Here is a 20,499-nt window from a genome sequence, read left to right as displayed (position 1 = left end):
TGAAATTGATATATTGATTATTGCAACAGATAACTTTGATTTTGAACTTACAGAATAATGCACATTGGATATTTTTGTTTTTATTATCTATGATAATACAAAGATTCTTGCACAACCACAGTGAAGATTCAGTGACCCTCACAATTGCCAATAGCCCTCTGATATGTAGGCTGCAGACTGAAGAATGCTTTCCAGGAAGGAAGTCCAAATGACTACAATGAGACTTCATTCTGAGTAGATCTGCTTAGGATTGCTCTTGTAGTGGTTACCCCTTGTTAATATCCTGCTTGGGATGCTGCTTTGATTTAAACAGCATATACATATTTTAATTAATAAAAAAAATTAGTGAGGATGGCTAGTGAGAGGTATGTGACATATTTTACAGCATAGTGTAACTAAAGAAACCACAGAAAAGCACTATGATACGTTTGCCAGCAGCAGTGTGAATGAAATCTGACAAATTGGTGACAAATACAGCACATGGGTATTGTTGGGCCAGTGTCACAAGACCCTTTTGATTCATCTGAAGTACTAACCTTAAGATTTTCTTTTTAAAATCTTTGGATACCTCAAAGTATTTTCATTTTCACTGTTTACATTGGGAGTTTGGCTTGTTCACTCCCCTAACTGACACTAGATGTCACTTTATCTCACTAATGGACAATGATGAACAAGTCCTAAATATTTTGATACAGGTTTTTTTTTCAATTTAGCATATTATTTGTTTGATTTTTGTTTGTTATTTGGCCAGTTATGTTTGCTTCACAGAGATATTAGCACTGGGATAAAAAATTATCTTCAGGAATAATAGCACAAAACTCTTTTAGTGAATAAAGAGATGGTTCAACACTGTTTTACGCCTCCATTCTCAGTAACACCCAGCAGTTGCTATTTTTTTTAAAGGCTAAGGGGGTCCAACATCCAGAGTCTAAATAATTTAGTATATTACAGAAAGAAGAACCATTACTTCACAGCACATAATGGAGAATGTGTGGATTATTCTCTAATTCCATGTCATCCCCCATTACTGATTTTTTTCCCTTGATGATACATAGATATTATGATTGTCTTCTGTTTTCATGGTTACAATACTAACATCAGTTGGCTTCCAGTTATATTAAATCCACTGTGATAGTCCAGCATGAAAATCTTTGCCTACAAAAACTCATGGTTGATGTTCAAGCATTTCCATTTTGCTTCTTAATTTGTAGGGTTCTCAAGGTATCTGAGAAAGAACTGAGTTACTCACTGAGGGCATGGGTTGTTACAGGTGAACCTACTCCTTCTCTCTGGCTAAGATTAAGGCCCTTGGCTTGTGCCTGCCCTGCTCTCTGGCCACAATTCAGAAGGGGAAGGGTTTTACAGCTCCCAGCTCCTCCTCCTTTTGCCCACTCCCCTCCAATGCAGCTTGGACAGAGCAGTCAAGTCTCCTCATTGTCCAGGCTCTTTCCCCTTTCATACAGAGCACCAGGACTTTTTTTGTAGCAGGAACTTCTTTGCATATTAGGCCACACACCCCTGAAGTAGCCAATCCTCCAAGAGCTTACAGGGCCTACTGTAAGCTCTTGAAGAATTGACTACATCAGGGGTGTGTCCTAATATGCAAAGGAGTTCCTGTTAAAAAAAAAAAAAGCCCCGCAGAGCACATTCTATCCTGCTTATAGCATTTTCTAACCTCTCACAAGAACTCTGGCAAGATTTTGAGCATTCCCCTTCCAGAGGCTATGGGATGACCCTGCTCCTACCATTGCCACCAATCAGCTGTTGAGGCACCATGGTTCTATAAACCTCCCTCTCTGTGATGTTCTTCTGTGAATCAGAGAAGCCACCAGTTTGAGGAGGGGGGTAAATCCCTATCCCTCGGCAGCACTATTCTTTATTCACTGTTCTAATAAGGAAGTGATCACCTTGAATCATTTTTTTCAGTAATTAACTCACATGAAAAAAATCACAAAACTAAATTCTCCATATATGTGATGAATAAGTGTGGTGTGGTCTCTGTTTATTTTATGGTTCTTAGACAATTTACAATCCGTTATGACAAGATAAAACAAAAACTTTGGCAGGGAAAAAGCTTCACAAATCAAGCAGAAACTGATTTATTGGGAAAGGAAAAGTCTGAGGTCCTTATACAAATGAGAAGGGAGTGCCTGGCAAAAATATAGAAAACCTAAAGGTTATTTCACCACACATTTTACTGCATATTGCACCTAGTTCTAAAATCCTCTTTACCACTTGGCAGGATAATATACATGGCTAAAGTTCCCCATGATTAATTCACTCCAAGACAGATTTGTTACATATGTGATTTTGGCCATAAAACTTATGCTTGGATCTCTCCTGCCACCACCAGTTGGTCAGCCCTGCTTGCCTCTCCCTGCCTGCCATTTCTTCTTGGCTATTTTGGTGAGCACCTTCACCACCCCCATATGCATGGAAAGATTAACAGACTTAATGCAGCTCTACTTGTGCAAGATCTTGTGCAACACCTTGTGTTTTCCTCCTTATATAGTGTTCAGAAACTGGTTGCACAAGATCTCATTCAAGGAGTAACACAAGTGGGGGCAAGCAGCTATCATGGTCTTTTTCTACCATTTCTACTTGCTCAAGAGCTCTAGCCCAAGTTGAACTTTTGCACTAGATCCAATCCTTGGTGTTTTTGATTCTCAAAAATTATGGTTTGTAATAGGAGGGTTAATATCTTACTTCAAAGCCATAAGAGTTTGAATATAGATATTCAACTGTAAAGCATCAAAGTGCAACCCTATGCGGTTACTCCAGCCTAAGCTTATTGATTCCTATGATCTTAGGCTGGAGAGATTCTGCATCGTAGTGCACCACAAATGAAAGTGCCATCCAGTTTCACTGATAAATCAGATCACTGACATCTTATTTGGAAAACAAATGTATTTCATTAAAATCAAGCACCACAAAGCTTTGAGGATCAGGGTACCAGAGTAATTTTCTATTGCTCCAGTACTAGGTAGGCATGTTACTGCTGTGCCATTCTTAATGCCTAATGTAGAACTGAGTTTCAGATTCTGAGGAGAACGTAAGAAAGACATTGGCAGAAAGAAACTAAAACACATGACACTACTTCAGGAATCCAAGAGCATCTGAATAATTGAACCCCATGCAGTCTTCTTGTTAAACTATAACAAGCATACCAATAAATAAAAAAGTGATCTTTGAACGGTTTTGTAGTTAAAAAATAAACTTCACTGTTCACATTTGTCATGCCCTTGGCTCCCCTAGCCCTGGGGAAAAGGAGGTAGAATAGAGGTGCCACCCTAAGCATGCCAAAAGCACTGCAGTGGGGAAGAAGGAGGCACCCTGTGGGTCTGCAGGGTAGGAGCAGAAAGGAGGAAAGATAGGGCATCCAGAAGAAAAAGAAAAGTTGGTTTTTATACCCCACTTTTCTTTACCCTCAGGCATCTCAAAGTGGCTTACAATCTCCTTCTCTTCCTTCCCCCACAACAGGCACCTTGTTAGATATGTGGTGGGGCTAAGAATCTGAATAAAAGCAAACTGTGTAAAGGTGTAAACCTGAAAGGCTGCACAGTGGCTTAACCTCAGAAACTGACATATGATAAAATATATAACAAAGAAAATGTTGTGATGGTGCCCACTGCTCTTTTTCTGAGTTATGCTATCTGGACCCACCTTTTATTCAGTAAGCAAGTAATCTTTATTACCAAAGAGACAGTTGATCACATACTATTACACTGTCCTTTACTATAATGACACATGTTCTCAATATATTACACTAATTTTAATAAGTTCCTCAGGAAGATCAGAGCACTTCCACATTTCCCTCCTTATTTCAGACTTTTCTAAAGAAATAATTTATAGGGTAACAAAATTCTGTACAATGGCAATATGAAAACAGATGGTTAAGTCTTTAACCATTAATTGAATGTGTGTGAGAATTTTGGAATCTTTGATTATAATGGCAAATCAAAATCCTTTGTGTTGGTCTTGGTATTGCATGTGGCAGTTTTTATTGTTTTTATTAATACTGTTCAAAATGATTGGTATTGCGGCAGGGGGCCAAGAAGGAAATATTGGGGAGAGTATCTAGATGTATGGAAAAGGATGTATTAGGATGCAAGGATCAATGGAGACAGGCCTATAAAGACATGTCTGAACTTGCCTAGTTATTGGCTCATCACAGCTTGCTATAATGAAATACTTTAGCTTGAGCTTTAAGCAGAAGCTGGAAAGTAGGTGCAAAAATAACTGTAATGCAAAAGAAGAATAAACAGGAACAGAGAAGTTAACACAAACGAAACCAGCAACGGTTTGCGGTCAAACACCGGTGAAGCACAGATGGTGATGGTTTGTGGTTAGGGTTCCACACTAAAGGGAACTAAGAGCTGGTCGGGTGTAGTACTGAAGGTCTTCGGTGTTTTAATGTCATCAGTTTCCTCAGTTCCGTAAATATAATGTCTATGCAAATGTAGAAAGTATATAGGGCCTGCGTGCCCCGATGTTCTTTGCTCAGATGCCCATCCTGGTCTGAGCCCGCACGTGTGTATCAAATAAAAGCTTGGCTGTTTTCCTGACTTCGCCTCAAGCCTCCTTTGTCATTGCACCTGCTTTAATTGACAGAGCGGGCTCTTCCTGCTACAGTATCAAAATAAAACAAGTAAGAGTGAGTACTATCAATAACTCTTGGAAAGAAACACATACTCCTTCACATCTTTCACCACCATATAGATTTCCATGAGTTATCTTTTTTGATTAAACAATTTAAGGATCATATCCTTTGATATGGAAGCCAGAGCAAAAATCTAGAATTAGTTCCATTGGTTACTTTTACGTTGTAATTCTCTATAAGAAATAAGCAAAACAGAACAAATAATTGCTGTTTGATTTATGGAATGTAATTTTGTTCTTTTAAATGGAGGTTGTGATATGCATACTGAAAGATATCTGGACAATGGCCAGGGATTAGAGCTAATCTGTCAAATTGTACCCTGATTCAAGGTCAGTTTAAAATGTTTCCCATTCTTTCTTGAACTAATCAACTAGAAAAGGGGGGGCTACATTTTTGAAAAGGCAAAGACACAAGCAGAATATGCCATTAGCTATTTGCATGGAAATTTGGGTATAGCCATGGAAGTCATTTTTCACAATCACTCACATTGTCATTTCCTGCAGCAGGGTAAGAAAATGTTATTTGTGTGTGGGGGGGGGGGAACGGGGAGATTAACAAGGCATGATATATGAAAGGCCTGACTTCAGATGCCACATTAAATGCACTTCACGTGTTTCTGATCCCTTTGAAAACAGATACAGGGGTTGAGCAGGGGTTTCAACCGCAAACATAAATGATGTATTGAACGTGCACTCTTGTATCCTGATATTTTAATTTCCAAGGCAGATGAGTTGTTATATCCTTTTATAGGCCATTTCAGAAACAAGTGCAGGGACTAGAGCTAGAATTCAAACTTAAAAAGCAGAATATTCTCTTAAATTGCATGTAGCAAAATTACATTCAGGGGTAATTACACTCAGATTCAGTAATGATCATGTTACAAACAAGCAAATCAGATTTTCTGATAAGTGAAGAGAAAAATTGGTAGGTGAGGGGATTTTCTTTAAAAAAAATTATCCTCCCACATGAACTGTCCTTTGCAAATGACCCCCTGGTCATTCTTAAACATTTCCCCCTAGCTAAGTTCCAAAAATGGAAATAAACCTCCCTGGAAGGAAGAAATGGCCTCAGGGACATTTACATGGTGAAAAAGCAGGTACGTAGTTAACCCCAGTTCATGTTATCTTGGCAAATGCAAATTCAGGGACATGGGGCTTTTCTGCACCAGTGGTTTTTGTTGGTTCATATTACTAAATGCCTCTATTTTTATTTTTGAATGCATTTTCTTCTATTTAGTGTTCTCTTCAATTTCTCCTCACTTTCCCCCCACTTTTTTGGGGGGGAGCACTTTTATGGTGATATTTTTCAAACCATTTCAGAGTTGGCTTTCACTTCACAAGCAAAATATTCTATCTGCTTTTTCCCCCTCCACCCCTTGAAATACCCATCCTTTATCCACTCCCTCTCCTATCTTTTTTCACCTTCCCTCCCTTCACAGGTTACCATCTTTTTAAAAAAAGATTGAAGCTCTGGTGATAAATCATGAAATTATATATTAGTGTTAAAACACTGAAGGTCAGCCACCTCTGATGCGGTGGGAGGGTGCTTTTGTGGGGGTGGTGGAGCAGATTCAGTCAACAGTTTTGTCCACCATCAGCCATGTGATTTCCAAGTATTTCATAAGGGAAAATAAAGCAAATTAATGAGACTGATAACGTAAGTGATTTCCCTGTTTGTGTCACTGGGTGGAAAAATGTCTCCACAACTGTATGGACTCAGGCTGAGTATTCTCTCGCAAGGTTTCCCTTGCTTTCAACTTGTATTATGTGGTTTCATTGTGTGTGCTTTATTTCCCTTGCCCCATGTTTTCCGTTTCCTACTACAGCAAATGGTGCCTCATTAAGTTGAGGTGGAGGCATTTTGACAGTCTCTGGATGCCTACATCAGAAAGGTGCTTGAACCACATGGACCTTAAATTTACATCACAGTTGTGCTCAGCTTAGCACATTAGCACTAGAGCTAATGGTGTGAATTTACATGATGGTGTGAATTTACATGAGAGGCGAGATTAGTTGGCAATACTGTGCAGCTGCACTACAGCACTTGTGCAAAATAATAATAAAAAATCCCTTCTGCCACCACCCACCAGCACATCACAAGTGACATCCCCACTCCATTTAGGAAAATACGTTAATGTTATATGTATAGAATAAATAAAGGTAAAGGTAGTCCCCTGTGCAAGCACCAATCGTTTTCGACTCTGGGGTGACGTTGCTTTCACAACGTTTTCACGGCAGACTTATTACGGGGTGGTTTGCCATTGCCTTCCCCAGTCATCTACAATACTACAATACACCACTTGAAATAAAACAAAAATCCGGAGAAAAAAGAATGGTTTAAAAATGCAAGTACAGAATCCAAATCCAAGCTTCACAACTCAACTTCTTTGAAAATCTGGGGCAAGCTGTGCATGTGGAAAAGCTCATAGTTTTGACAAAACAACATGCAGTTCTGTCTTCAGAAATATAATCCTCAAATGCTGAATGCCTCATGCTTTTTTCTGCACAACCTAAATGAACTTAAATGCTAGGGGAAAATCTGTTCATCATGGGATAAAAGCTTTATGAAATGTATAATTATCTCACGTTTAATTTACCTTAAATCTTGACATGTCTGTTCTCAGCAGAGCGCAATTATGGAGCAGGAGGACATGAATATTTATTATAAATTACTGTAAAAGCACTGAACAATTATGCAATTTTAAAGCACTAGATTATTTTAGGATTCCCCCCCCCCCCCGCTTTCTCTCGGGGAGCTGGACACAATTGGATCCATCATTGACATGGTTGCTATCTTTTGGCACTTGGCTTAAAACAGCTTTCAAAACAGTCACTGTGATTATAGACAGTTACAATAATTTTCTGTTTATGAGTTGTGCCCTCTCATAACCTTATCATCTATATGATTATAATAATTTAACATTTGCTCTAACTTGTTTGATTATCTCCATTTCTGTGGCAGGGAAAGCAGCTAGCATGGTATCTATTCATTTAATTTTCGGTGCAATATAGCAAAAACTGTTCATTTTCTTCCTTTACTGTCATTTTCCTTAAACCCCAAAGCATGTACAGTATGTGCCTGTGTCTGGACAGGAGCTTTTCGTCAGAGATCTACTTATCTAGTCTCCTTATTAGCTACTGTTTTTGACAATTTTGGTCATGTACCGTAGATTATCATATCTGTAAGGAGCCTGGTTCTACTGTATGAAGTCAGCAAGTTGGTACTTTTAAAACATTTACAACCATGTGGCTTCCACATGTCAGTCATAAAACTTCCTTTTTACAGTGGCAGTCATTCACAAATACATTATAGCAAATGCCCTTTTGTTTACACTCTGTCACTCTAGAGCTGAAATACATGCAAAGAAAACATTGGATAGGCAAATGTAAATTGCTTAATATACCACATGTTTTCAGTGGATGGGCTGTGGCTCAGTGGCAGAGCATCTGCTTGACTTGTTGAGGGTTTCAGGTTTCAATCCTGAGCATCTCCAGTTTAAAAAATACATAATAGGTGATGTGAAAGACATCTACCTAAGAACCTGAGAGCTGCTACCAGTCAGAGTAGACAATATTGACCTTGATGGGCCAATAGTCTGGTTCCATAAGCAGCAGCTTCATGTGTTCAGAATGTGTAGTTTTCATGTTATCTTTCATTTTAATACTATACCATTTCACACATTTTGAGAACTGTTAATTTCAGGCACAAACCATAATTGGCTTTCAATAGCTTTTATTCCCTGGAAATCAGCTCTGTCTCTTCAGTCACCTAAAGGCAAATCATATGTAGAAGCTTGAATTGCCATGATGCTGCATGATCATTTCATTCTGTGTTGGTCAACCATGACCAACACATGGAGAGTGTTTTTGATTGCTTCCCACGGTTACTGTCTCTTTCTAGTAAGTTGTTTGTGGGAATCAGCTCAAAGCTTGATTTGGGAAATGTCCTCTGCCTCATAGCAAACCTTTTGGAGGGAAATTTGTGTTTGTCAAAATGGATAAAATCTTGTGACCCATGTAATGAACCACTGTGTACTAGTAGATGCCATGTCAGTCCTTTTGTGTGTTCATAAAATGGTTTTCGAGTATGGAAAATATGGCTAGGAAGAGGGCTAGATTATGGCCTAGAACAACACTGTAACTATTTAGCTAAATAACAGTTTGGGCAAAAAGAACTACTGTGATTTTTTAAAAATAAGACTGGTAAACTCAAGCATTAAATGGAACCATGAATGACACTGTAGAACCAGAATGCCATAATCCCCTTGCCCCAAAATCTGTTCATTGCTTTTGTTCCAGAGTACAGTTTGGAACTTTGTGGGGGGAAGAACCCAAACCCTACAATGTCAAGACAGTTTAGGAAGATGTATAAGGCCAATGGAGCTATGGAGATAAAATGGCTGGAGTTATTTGGTGTTTTTTTTTAATTGTCAGATATTTCTGTAATAGAGGCAGAACAAGAGACAGAATAGGGAGACAGAACAAGTCATGCCTGACGAAGTTGTGACAAGAGATCAGGGGAGATGTTTGGAGGCTGGACTGGAATGGAATTCAAATATAGGTGACAGAGCAATGGGTGAGAGAATCAGGCAGCTGGGATTACTGTTATAAGGGGAAGTTATAAGGGGAAGTGAGGGAAAGAATCTAGGAGACAGCTGGAAAGGAAAGGACATCAGGCAGAGGAGAAGAGGCTGTGTAAGGTGTTTGGTGGGACACAGAGAAGATGCCCCCCCCCCCGCAACTAGCCCCTGCGAAATGGAGAGCTCTGTCAAGGGGGGGGGGCAAGAAAGGGAGAGGATGGTAGGGCAGGAGGCAAGGTGAGAGGGGTGTGGGCCAGAGCCGCAGAGCAATCCTTCCTCTCCTTTGCTGGCTGTCTGTCAGGCTGAGGCACCTTCGCGTGCCGCGAAGTGACAGCGGGAATAAGTCAGTGGTTTTGAGGAATGCTGTGAAGCGAGCGGCGGGCGCGGCGAGCCGGGCGGCAGATTGCTGCTGCCGGGCAAGCCTCCTCCGGTTTCCCTTCGGCCGCCCTCGTCCTCCTCGAAGGCAGGAGGCGGGTTCACGCTGAGGGAGATATGAGGGTGGCGCTGGGCGGGACCGGTCTGGCGGGGAGAGAAGACATGCAAGGCGCTCTCGCTTCCCCGCCGCCTCTTTCTCCCGCAGGGGGGTGGGGAGCAGCCTGGCGTTTCCTCGTCATCGTCGTCCTCCTCCTCCTCCTCTTCAGGCTGCCGCTGCAGTACTGCTAGCCGCCGCCGCCGCCGCCGCCACTCCCTCCTCAGGACTGTCGCAGGGGGTAGGAGACAAGCCGGGTCGGCGCCTCTTCCAGCTGCACCTGACCGGCGGCGGCGGCGGCGGCGGCAGAGGGCGGCAGCGAGGGCGCCTCGGCAGCAAGGAACTTCGAGGAGCGACGGAGATGCTCGCCTCGTGGGGGCTGGCGGCTGGGCTCGGCTGCACGGGTCCCCCGGCGGGCGCTCCACGGGAACTGGAGGCGCAAGCGGCTCCCCGCCGTCCTTAAGCGGAAGGCTGCCCGCGCAGGGGCTCCATGCCCTTTGCCCGGGAGCTCCGCCATGGGGAGCCCGCTCTGGCTGCTCCTCGCGTGGCTGGGCTGCTCGGCGGTAGTTGCAGGTGGGTTGTTAGACGCGCGTCCTCCGCAGGCATCCTTTCTCGCCCTGGAGGGAGGGGGGGAGCCGGGCGGGCCGAGGAGCAGAGAGTGACCCGGCCGGCAAGCAGGGATGCAAGCGGGGGGTGGGAAGACGCGCCGGCGGCTGCCTGGTCCGGAGGGAACCCAGGAGCTCTCCCCCCACTCCCGGGGAAAACGCCTCTGAGCCGCAGAAGAGAATTCTCGGACGAGCCTACCTGACAGGGCTGTTGCCAGGACAAGATGGAGGAGAGGGGCACGGGGTAAGCTGCTTTGCGTCCCCACAGGCAAGAAAGGCAGGGTCTCCTTGAGGCATAAAAATAAAATATCTTAACCTTCGCTCCGTTGCGGGCTCTTGGGCGATTTCCTAAGCAAACTCAAGTCCAGGGCGACGGAGACAAAAAGACAAACTTGGAAACGGGGCCAGTGAAGAAGAAGGGAGAGAGAAGACCCCGCCTCCCCCCCGTGAGTTGCATACACACGTCGCCTTCTCACGGGGACGCCAGTTCTGCTCATGTCATAGCATAAGCCTTGAGAACGAAAATGGAAGGGCATCATCAAATACTTATTAATGTATTTATTGCCCACCTTTTTCATTGCAACTCAAGGCAGGTAGAGTGATCAGCACCCGCGAACTGTGCCTTTGTAATTCTTTCCCAGGATGCCACTGAAATAATGGCCATACAGCTGGTATTTCATTCAACCAAAGAGAGGGACTTGAACAGCACAAATAATATTTAGTTTTGTATAATGAGTTATTCAAGGTAAGTGCCTAAAGTGTCATGGGAGGGTGTTTGTTTTTTTAAAGCTAACTGTATAGACCACTTAAAACATAATGGCAAGGGGGCATTCCTGTCCCCCTGAGCCTGGGGGGAAGCTGGACATCTACATTTACTTATGAACATATGAAGCTGCCTTATACTGAATCAGACCGTTGGTCCATCAAAGTCAGTATTGTCTTCTCAGACTGGCAGCGGCCCTCCAGGGTCTCAAGCTGAGGTTTTTCACACCTATTTGCCTGGACCCTTTTTTGGAGATGCCGGGGATTGAACCTGGGACCTTTTGCTTCCCAAGCAGATGCTCTACCACTATGCCACCATCCCTCCCACTACTTGCTTACTGAAAATATTATATCACACCTTATCTCCTTAGATTTAAACCAACTAACAAAGCAACAGCAAGTTGCAAACACATAATATACAATATAGCAATCAATCAGAGAAAAAGCATATGCAAGATAAAAACAGTACAGTCAGCTCTTGACTGCTGCCATTGTAGTAACCAAGCAAAAGAGCTTAAAGATCTATAAGGAGATAAGCACCTGGGATGGACTGACACCTCTGTCTGCACCATTGCCCTTCTGATGAAAGAATGCACTCCCTACTGTTAGTAGGGCTAAAGGAAGAAAATCCAAGGCAGAAAGATAATGTTCATATTGACCCCTTTGGGGAACAGATATATTTAGTGACATTTCAGAATGCCTTTCCCATTTTCCCAAATCCCATGTTATATAAACAATTAAAATAATGTTTATACTTGGGATATTTTCACTTTAAAACATTTTAAAACAAACTTCTTTACTACCTTAATATGAATACCATTGATGGAATTTGTAAAATTGTTCATGAACACTGCAAAGACAGGTATATTATGGCTGAAAAAATGCTTCAGCAGGAAGCTTATGATATACCCCTGAATGTTTTAGAGGTGAGTCACACTCTACCATGTGCACTCTTGTCCATTACTACAGTTTTTTGTTCTGTGGCATGCATAGTATAGGCTGGGAGCTAGTGTGCAGTTAGCCATAAATATTAAATGAGAGAGCGAAGGAAAGGAATAATACATTTCTGAGAATGGAAAATGCCTTTAATGTTCTTGTGTCTGATAGCAGAAAATACTACGAATACAAATGGCAACCATGATACAAACCAACAATCAACAGGCTAAAGTACACAGATTGCTAGAACCAACATTATGGACAATAAAACAGCAACAATAAAACAATCAATCAGAAGGTCAAGGACACAGAACAAGCCAGTGAAAAGCTCTATAAGGCAATCATTAAAGCTTTAGTAAATAAAAAAATGTTCACCAGCTATTTGAAAGATTGTAAATATGGCCCTAGGCACACCTCTGTGATGAAGATGTTCCAAAGGCTTGAAATCACGATAGAAAAGGTCCTACTTCCATTCCTACTTTCTCTCTATGGGAAGGCACACACAAAGCAGAGTCCTCTGGGAAAGATGTTAATCTTTGGGATTCTAAAATATTAAGATCACACTTTAGTGGTAGATTGAAAGTGCACATTTTCAAACTTTCTTCTAGATATTTGGTTTCAAAAACAAAACCTGGGGTTCTCAGAAAGCTAAAATCTGCTTCAGATCACATACTGTGTCGTGCATGTTCACATTTACAAAATATACAGAACTTTCTTATAAAATATAAAGATAATTAAATATTTTGTATGTGTTTTAAAAAGACATTTTAAAGCCAAATTTTTAAAAAGGATTTGCTCTAAAACATACTAAAAGAAATTGTAGCAGTAAACATTAATCTGAGGAGTTTTAGCAGGTAACTTGACAATGTTGCATAATGCAGCTGAAAAATCTTAAGAGAGCAGCCAGCATATAAATTAAAGCCAATCCATTATAAACATACCTAATAAAACACATCATAATAACCCTTCTCAAAAGATATGTCCAGATTAGTTAATGTTTGTACTGTACTTTGAAAAGGCCTACATGTTATTATGTGACTTTTACAGTTATATTTGTTTGTTTTTGTTGGAATGAGTGCACTCTATGCATTTGAATACCCTGACTTTGATAACCCAGGCTAGCCTGATCTTGTCAGATCCCAGAAGCTAAGCAAGGTTGCCTTGGTCCACTAAGGAATATCAGAGTCACTATGCAAAGGCAGGCAATGGCAATCCACCTCTGAATGTCTCTTGCCTAGAAAACCTTATGAGGTCATCATCATAAATTGGCTTTAACTGGATGGGGGGGGCAGTATTTCAGCTAGATGAGTCCATTTCACCCTTCAATCTAAAACACACTTTTATTATATTATATACATTTATTTCAACATTATGTTGTATATTCATATTCTCTAACACATTTTATTTTGTGATTCCTTTTCTTTTTTTCTTTTTAGGATTTTTATGTGTGTGTGTGTGTGTATGCGCGCACGCACCTGGAAATCATGCCAACCTCTGGTGACTGACCCCTACTGCGGGGAAGGAGGGTATTCAGAGAGGTGGCTAAATACAACCTGTCCTGTCCTCCCAACTACTGGTATTCCAAGGAGGTCTCCTGTCCAAGTACTTGCCAGAGTCAACCCTGCTTAGCTTCTGAGATCTGATGAGATCAGCCTTGCTGAGGCTATCCAGGTCAGGGCTTGTGGTTCCTTTTCCATGGAAAAGGTCCACATTATCCCTCTAGAAAAAACATCATAGTGTGAGTTGCTGCAGCTAAAATTCTTCAGAGTTCATCTCCTTCCTAGTTCAGTTTTTTAGCCAGGAATGGATGCATCTTTTGTCCCTGTGCATAATCTGTAAGACACCATAGTTTGTGAAGATTCCCCACATGGAAAGCAGGAAGGCCCTCCCCCACATAAAAGGAGGAAATGCACATTATACCATATGAGTATGCTTTGTAGTGTTCTTGAGGATCCCATTTAAACCAGATTTAAAATAATGCTGTTTTAATGTGGTTTAAAGATGAGTCTGTGGCAGAGTGGGTGCATGGACATTCCATTCATTGTTAGTATGCCAAAGAGACAGAATTAAATACGTTCAAATTGGTGAGAGGCAGCACGCTTCTTTTGCATTGTAAATGGCTGAGGTGCGCTGTAGTATCACCATGTGGTTCCATAGAGAAGGGGACAGCATGGGAAATTGGATGGTGGTTTCAGGGCCAAGTGGGGATGCAGAGAAATAATCTCCTGCACTTTTGTGCAGGTGCCATGGGAAAAAGAGGGGGGACAAGCTGCTGCCCCTGTTTCTGCTTGTTGATGCCGCTGTGGCAAGGGCATATATTTACTCCCCATCCCCACCCCATGCGGATGCAGCCTAACTGCTCAATTTCTGAGCAAGGAACGCGTGCATCCTTGCTTATATGCATAAACTCTAAGGCACCATGACTGTGCATAAACACTTAAAGAACTATACTGTGCACAGCCTGTCTTTTCATTCTCTTTGGCTGCTGAGCATGTGAAAATGCAGGATGGGGACCTGCAAGGAGATGCAGGGGGATATCATTTTCCTCTCCCCGACTTTTTCCTTTCCCTAAAAGTCCCCATAGCCTCTCCTCTTTCCCTCCTTCCTTGTCTTCCCACCTATCAGTCATCCTAGCTTTAACTGCCCCCATCTTTCCTCCCCCTGTAGCCTCTGCCAGGGAAAACTATGATCCAGTGGTGTGGTGCTGGCCTAGTTGTACAGATTGGGCCTAGTTGTACAGAGCTGGCCATTGAGCTGGCCCCATGGTACCACCAACCAGACTGGGCCCAATTGTGTGGTGAGGAATTTGCAAGGACTTGTGGGGGGCATCTCACTTTCCCCTGTATCCTCTCCCCCAAAGTATTTCTTCTTCCCCTCCTAGGGATGCCAGCATCCAAATGGGACCTGGAGATCTCCTGGAATTACAGCTGATCTCCAGACTTTACAAATCAGTTTTCCTGGAGAAAATGGATGCTTTGGAGTGTGGACTGCAAGGCACTGTTCCCTACTGAAGTATCTGTCCTCATGCTTCACCCCCAAATCTCCAAGAATTTCCCAACTTGAAGCTGGCAATCCCTGCTGGTGGCAAGGGGAGAACTAGCAACCCTATTCCCTCCTTCTGGCAACCTCTATATCCTCACCTTTCCCTGCTTTCTTCTCTCCTTGTCCCTGTGCATAATCTGTAAGACACCATAGTTTGTGAAGATTCCCCACATGGAAAGCAGGAAGGCCCTCCCCACAAGCAAATTTTTATCTGCTTCGTATCTTCAGCTATATCTATTATTTACTTATACATCATCATTCCCCACAATAGGGGCCCAAAATAGTGTACATTTTCTCCCCTCTATTTTATCCTCACAACAATCCTATGAGGTAGGTTAGGTTGAGTGTGTGTGACTGGCCCAAGGTCATCCAGCAAACTACCATGGCCAAATGGGAATTTGAATCTGGGTCTTCCAGATCCTAATCAGAAACTTTAATCACAATACCACATGGACTTTTGTAGGGTGGCTGTTGTTGAACAGTGTCAAGAAGCTGGGCCTGGGTTAGTCAAATGAGTTGCATGGTGACAAACACCTTTCCTGAGTCTCCATACCCAGATGCAGCAAAACTATGAATGCCAAACTGGAGGCAGCAGCAGAGAAAGGCCTCAGTCACTTGTCTGGTCCTCCAGGCCAACTGGTTGCCCACTTTGTGAAACAGTATGCTGTGCCAGATGGACCACTGGACTGATCCAGCAGGTTCTTCTTATGTTCTTTTGAGTCTTCAACTTGATATTTAATTCCAAATACTTTGTGGAGTGAGTATTTGAAACTTAATTTGAAATCCACATTTCCTAGGAGCAGCACTGTGTGAGGCACATTTACACCAGCAGGACACTGTATGTGATTTGTCATTTGTCTCTTATGACTCCCATGGATGCAAACTAGATTTACAGATGACTTGAGGGTATCAAAATTTTGAGTAGTTTTTTACTAACATATACATGTTAGAACAAAACATTTGCTCTAGTGTGTTAACATTTCAATATCAACTGTGTGAGGTATTCCATGATCTTGACATATCCAAATGCTTAATGTAATAGAATTTTTTTTTGCATATATATTTTTAAAAAGCTTTTTCGCTTCCATCCTAACCTGGGCATCACATCATAAACAATGGAGTTTAAGAGCTGACATCATATTGTGACTGAGCTGAGAATCTAATATTGACTCTTCCATGAACTCACTAGGGGGCCTCCATAATCCATCTGCAGTACAGGGATGATGATAACTCACCTACCTTACAGTGACGCTGTAGAGATACTGAATATTAAGAGCAAAGCAGCATGGAATAAGAAGACCCTTTCAATCAGTATTGGTGAACAGGATTCCATTGGTATTCCATTGATGAACAGTATTCCATTGGTGAACAGGATGGCCCATTGTCAAATATGAGAGGAGGAATTAATGGGACTAAGATTTGCCTTTTCAGTATTCCACTTGCAGTGGACTGCTAGACAATGGGTGGAGGCAGCCTAGTTGGCATCAGCTACTAACTTGTTTAAAACACATCTCCTTTCTTCACCCATTCTGGTTGAATCAAAATTTAACTTGCTTTCTTGTTTAGAAGTTATTACAAAGTCAGACCTTTAATTAGGGATTGGGCACTGTAGCTTGATATTAGTTTATGGAACATGATTTATATTAAATCTGTTTTAATTGTTAAAACATTTTTCTTACTTAGGACTGAGCAATGTTGTTGGAGTTGGGTCCCACTGCGAGACAGCATGCAATCCTCGGATGGGAAATTTAGGGCACGGACGAAAATTGTGGACAAATACAAAATGCGGGGGAAATGCCACAGAGTTTTACTGTTCCTACAGTGAGAATGTAGACCTCATATGCAAATGGCCCAAATGCAACAAATGCAACTCGATGCATGCCCATCTGGCTCACCCTCCCTCTGCCATGGTTGACTCTTCTTTTCGTTTGCCGCACACATGGTGGCAGTCAGCACAGGGGGTACATCGGGAGAAGATCCAACTGAACTTGGAAGCTGAGTTTTATTTCACTCATTTAATCATGGTATTCAGGTCACCAAGACCAGCAGCTATGGTCTTGGAGAGATCTCAGGATTTTGGAAAAACATGGATACCTTACAAATATTTTTCCACTAACTGCTCAGCAATGTTTGGATTGGAGGATGATGTAATCAAGAAAGGAGCTATTTGCACTTCTAGATACTCCAGTCACTTCCCCTGCACTGGAGGAGAGGTGAGTTAATTAAGATATCAAAGACCTACAATTAACTAAAAGCTGACTTGATGTAGATTTACCAGCCTCAGCATCTATCTTTGTTACAATAAGAGCAACACCACATTTCAAAATTATTTTAGGTTTAAGAAATGTTACGGCACTATAGTTATATCTTAATTTTCTATGACTTAGTAATTTCCCTATATTTAATTATGTTGCACTTTGCTGTTGTCAAAGCTAGAGAGTAACTAGTTGCTAAAGCTTTGTTTATCTGTTACATTTTAGCATACAATACTCCTTTATTTGGAAGCCTTGGGGACAATGTGCCCTTTTCTTTTTGTGTTTGTGGATGCTAAAGAGAACATAGTTTGTTGTGCATTTTGTTACAGCTCTGTATTAGTGGCACCCATTTGCCTTTATATTAATGAACAAGAAGAAAATCTGTAGACAAGCAGACTACTTTTCTTGCTTTATGCATCAACTAGAGAGACAAACAAACCTTGGTAAGTGGGCACAGCTGCAAAGCTGTACATATCAGACTCAGATCCATGGTGCCCTGGCTGGTCTAGTTAGGCCAGGTCTTTTCTGAGGTCTCATGCCCATACCATACTCCATTATCTGTCACAGTCTAGCAATAGATAGAGGCAGCCATGCTGAGATCTAAATAATCCCAGCTCAGTGGAGGAAAGAGGCATTATACAGACATGCTGTTGATGACTATTTTTCTTCTGAAGATCAAAATGTAGCTCAGTTTAGATCAAGAAAATGGCATGATGGGAAATAGTTAACTGGAAATAGCAGTTTCTTTTGCCTCCTGAATATGTCTTTTTTAAAATCAGTCACAGAGCTCCTGGTTTACTGTTAGTTTGGTCTTGATGCAGCAACAATCTTACTGTGACTAGAGCAGACAAAAGGGAAGATGCTTTGGTTGAGGGACTTTTCTGAAATGAGAGAGTGAGTTCATGAGTCCACATTACTTTTTTTTTTAATTTCTTTTTACTCCAAGTCTCTTCCAGTTACTTTGCACAGAAGCTATGAACATAAAAGCACTCATGCGTCAGGTTCTCTCCACATGCTTAAGAAGCCAAAGTTTCCTACTGCATTGAGAAAGTCCTACACACATACTCTAATAAAACATAGACTTTATTAATATCTTCCATGCATAGGTTGGATGAAGACAACATCTGCAATCTCACTTCCTCTTACCCTGTTAAGCACAATCAGATCTATGCAAAATGCTGCATAGATCTGGGTGAAGAGTAAGCCCTATTCTAGTTTAGGTGTAGGTGCATAGAGATCAACCTGATCTTAATGTTAGAAATACAATTAACTAAAAGAAGCCACTAGAAACATTAAACTCAGGACTACAAGCTAAACAAATTAGACACCTTGGGATAGAAAAGAGGGAGGCAGCAAGATTAAAGCTCAGACATCTCACTTCACGGAACAATTATTCCATACCACACACTGGGATGGTACCAACCATATAACATGGTAGTGAAGCAGTCCTATGCAGATTGATGGAAAAGTGCAGGCTTAGCATATGAGGTTTAAAATCTGGTGATAAACTCTCAGAAGAAAGTTTAGGAAGATTATTGTTGTTGTTCAGTCGCACAGTCGAGTCTCACTCTTTGCAACCCCATGGACAAAGTCACGCCAGGCCCTCCTGTCTTCCACCATCCTCCGAATACATGTCCACAAATGACTGCAACAGTACAGTGCTTTTAACAATCAGACATGCACATGGCCCACTCACTCCATTCAGGTAGTAGCCTGCATGAACAATATTCATAGGCATTTATTCATTTAAAATGTTTATAAGCTCCACTTTCTTCCAGCACAGCTGAAATTCAATGTGGGTAAGAAATTACTCAATAATTATTAAAAATCACTAAAACACTCTTAAAAATAAATAGAACTGCCAACCCCTTTGCCAAGTGTCCCTCAATACAGTACTGTCTTGCAGACACTCCTAAAGAAGGTAAGCAAGATGGGCATCTGTCATAGCTCATTCAGATCATTATTCCAGAGCAGAGAGGCAGCAACTGAAAAAGCCTAGACCTGGGAAGGAGCCAAATGCATCCTGGTTACAGACAGCAGACAAAAGGCATAGTTAGGCAGAGTGAATTTGCCATATGCATATATATCTGGAAAGGCAGTCCTTTAAGTATATGGGTCCCAGGCTATGAAGGATTCCAAAGGTAAGACCATCACTTTGAGTTAGATCTAGAATTAGTGGCTAACCAGTGAAATGAACTCATAATAGGTATAATATGCTCCCTACGGTGAGCCAGATGGGCTGCTGTATTCTGCCCCAGTTGGAGTTCCTGGGTTGTTTTCAAGGGCAACCCATAGACCACATTATGGGTTGAGCCTCAGGGTTACTTTAGAGGAGCGGGGGGGGGGGGGGGGAGATGGGGCAAACCTGCCTTGGGGATCCTTTTTGGGTAGAAAGATAGCATAAAATTGTTTTAAATAAATTACTAAAGAATACATCCCATCACTCTAAGGGCACCTCTGCATAGTCTTACACTGGTTTTACATATTTCTAGAGCTATACTCAAGTGGTTTCTGAGTTTGTCACCATTCTAGCTTATATTGTACCTGTGGAGGCAGAGAGGGATAAAGTGGGGAGCTAATTGTTTAGGGCTTTCCATTTACTTTAATTGGCATGCTTAAAGTTATGCCATGTGTTTTGGTGTAGGCATAACATTACACTATGTTTAGGGGTGAAAAGATACCTTTGAATTAACACAATCCATTCCTCTCTGTGAACTCCTATTCTGGCCATTTCCCCCTCTGTGTTGGCAGAATCCTGATGAAGAAATATCAGTACAATGCTGTGCTCTGCTGATGTAGCAACAACTGAGTATACTCTAAATATTATTTAGCACCAAATTCTGACAAGTGGTTTGTTTTCTTTCTGCACCAGCATATGCAAATTTGCCCTGGTGGGCATGTCAGGTGTATCATCATGCTAATAGCTGAGCAGTAGTTGTAAATGTTTCAACATTATTTCACATTATTAACATATGTAGAATGCAGGGTCTTGGAGATTAGACAGTTGGAACTGGAATTGGAATTGGAGATCAGGCAGATAGCATATTAATGTTGGCTTCCTTTTAACAGAACTTCTATTTATTTGCAAAGTAATAGCCAAAATTTTCTGGTAACCAGATGGCAGGACTACACATTTTGCAAACATGCTATTTAATTTATCACAGCATGCTACACTTCAGCAATTACTCTTA

At 41.6% G+C, this 20,499-nt stretch overlaps 1 protein-coding gene across 1 annotated transcript in view; it reads left to right on the top strand.

The window, feature by feature from the left end:
* The first annotated feature begins 10,106 nt into the window (after positions 1 to 10,106).
* Positions 10,107 to 20,499, top strand: part of NTN4 (netrin 4) — a 72,897-nt gene continuing 62,504 nt past the window's right edge. Inside the window, exons 1-2 of the mRNA XM_060245215.1 lie at positions 10,107 to 10,281; positions 16,737 to 17,266. Of these exons, the coding sequence (XP_060101198.1) occupies positions 10,224 to 10,281; positions 16,737 to 17,266 (588 nt within the window). The 5' untranslated portion in view covers positions 10,107 to 10,223. The remainder of the gene's footprint in view (positions 10,282 to 16,736; positions 17,267 to 20,499) is intronic.

The sequence above is a fragment of the Heteronotia binoei genome, chromosome 8 (genome assembly GCF_032191835.1).
Source record: "Heteronotia binoei isolate CCM8104 ecotype False Entrance Well chromosome 8, APGP_CSIRO_Hbin_v1, whole genome shotgun sequence".
Lineage (NCBI taxonomy): Eukaryota > Metazoa > Chordata > Lepidosauria > Squamata > Gekkonidae > Heteronotia > Heteronotia binoei.
Note: the sequence above shows the minus strand (reverse complement) of the source record. Positions and strands in the feature narration are given on the sequence as shown.